Source organism: Chrysochloris asiatica, unplaced genomic scaffold (genome assembly GCF_000296735.1).
Source record: "Chrysochloris asiatica unplaced genomic scaffold, ChrAsi1.0 scaffold01345, whole genome shotgun sequence".
NCBI classification, from domain to species: Eukaryota; Metazoa; Chordata; class Mammalia; order Afrosoricida; family Chrysochloridae; genus Chrysochloris; species Chrysochloris asiatica.
The window spans coordinates 10,300-12,355 of NW_006409863.1; the positions used below are offsets into that span (position 1 = coordinate 10,300).

General features: G+C 45.7%; 1 protein-coding gene across 1 annotated transcript in view; it reads right to left on the reverse strand.

Annotated features, from left to right (window-relative positions):
* LOC102814440 (antigen WC1.1-like) overlaps positions 1–1,943 on the reverse strand; it is a gene marked incomplete at both ends in the record, with an annotated part of 12,239 nt that extends 10,296 nt beyond the window's left edge. Inside the window, 3 exons of the mRNA XM_006878040.1 lie at positions 420–734; positions 840–932; positions 1,626–1,943. Of these exons, the coding sequence (XP_006878102.1) occupies positions 420–734; positions 840–932; positions 1,626–1,943 (726 nt within the window). The remainder of the gene's footprint in view (positions 1–419; positions 735–839; positions 933–1,625) is intronic.
* Between the last annotated feature and the right edge of the window lie 113 nt (positions 1,944–2,056).

Sequence of the window (2,056 nt, forward strand, 5' to 3'; positions counted from 1 at the left end):
GAAAGCCTCATCTTTCTCCCGCGGAGCAGCTGGTAGTTTCGAACCGCTGACCTTTAGGTTCGCAGCCCGATTCGTAACCACTACGCTACCAGAGGTGAAGTAGCTCTCCATTTATTACCTTAACCTCTGGGATATGCACTGATAGATAGAAGCTGTGGGTGGGATTTGCAAGTCATTAAAAAAATCTGTCTGAAATACAAGGCCTGCTTTTAGTTGTAAAATACTAGAAAAAACTATTTTGCTTGGTGAAATCACACGGGAAGAAATACATTATTCACAGGTATTTAAATATCAAGGACTATGATAAGAAGCCCCCATCCCCTCTGGCTTATTCAATTCAGACTCCCCAGTGGCCCAGGCCCTAACCCCCATGGAGTTCCAAGCTGCCTTCCCCAGATATGGGCATGTAGAGAGCAGACCTGAACAGATGACCCCTGCGTCCTCCTTGTGCCTGCAGTCATTCTGCCCCCAGCCCTGGGACTTGCACCTCCACACATAGGACTCTTTTCCTGTGCAGTTCAACTGGTCAAGCCAGATAGGTCCTGTTCCTTCCCCAAAATGAGCAGAACTAGTGGCATTGATGGCCACTCCACAGCCCAGTTGTCTGCACACCACTTGGGCAGCATTCATGTCCCAGTTGTCATCACAGATGGTGCCCCAGAAGCCTTCGTGGTAGATCTCCACTCTCCCGTCACATCTACTGCTCCCGTTCACCAGGCGGAGCCATCTGCTTTCTGAGGTGAGACAGTCATGTAAACAAGCATTTATAGCGGGATAAATCAGACAGGAGGCATTTATACAGGGATGAGAATGGGTTCTCATCCTGTAGGAACCCTCACCTGAACAGTTGGCAGCCTTGTCCTCTGAGGCTGTAGAGCCTGCTGGATTAGACATGGAGTCATTACATGGGGGCAACAGCTGGGTCCAATTTCCTATAGAAACGACATGAATAAAACTACATAAATTCAGTGAGGGAGTCGGAAGTGAAAACTTAGACGTTAGAGTAATAGTATCATACCTTCAGAGCTAGCCTTTTTTTAGAGTTTTGATTCTGATAATGGTAAACATGATGATTTTAAACCATTGCAATGATGGTGCCAATAGAAAAATTGCAATGGATGAACACTGTTTGAAATCACTGAATATCAATCCATGCAATATGAAGTTTTGGAGCCAACTCAACATCCCTAAACAACAACAAGTATTCTGGATGTTCAATAGGGTTCCTCCTCCTAACACACCTCAAATTATTATATTGATCCCCAGTCAGTGAGTCTGGGAACCTTTCTATTGAGCCTCTCTTCTGTCAGCTGTTAACTTTGAATAGGAACTGCCTCAAGGAAATAGTCTCACTTCTGCACTTAGTTTTTCTCTGAGATCTTGGCTCCAAAATTTCATCCTGCATTGGTCAATGCACAGTGATTTCAGACAGTGTTCATCTATTCCATGATGTCTATTAAAAATGTTACCCCTTAGCCCTTCTTGCCCAGACTTGAAAGATGAATCAACAGAACAACCCAGTGCAGAAAGTCTCATGTTTGCAGTCAGGTTTCCACTCTCTCCTCTCAGGGACATTTCATCTAGGAAGTTCCCAAGTACCAGTGAGCCCCTACTTTCTCTCTTACCTGAGCAGATCACTGAGGCTGTATTTCCTTGGGGACACTCAGGAATCCCCAGGGCAGTCACAGGACAATTCCACAAAAAAGTCTCGGCCCCTGTGCAGTGAAATCGGTGTTTCCAGATCTGGTCCCTTCTACCCATAAAGGATGCTCCCGTTGGGGTGGAGATGGCAACTCCACAGTTGATCTGACGACAGAGTACGTTGGCATTGGCCATGTTCCAGTGAGAGGCACAGAGTGGTCCCCAGACTCCAGAAATTCTCATCTCCACTTGTCCCTCACACTGAGAGCTGCCATTTTTCATGAGCCGGACTTCTGTGTACTCTGAAAGAAGATGGTGGATTTCAGGAAAACTTCCTTTTATTTCTTATTCCAACAGAATATACAAGAAGGTTAAAAGCATGCTCCAAGTCTCACCTGAGCAGACAACATGGACA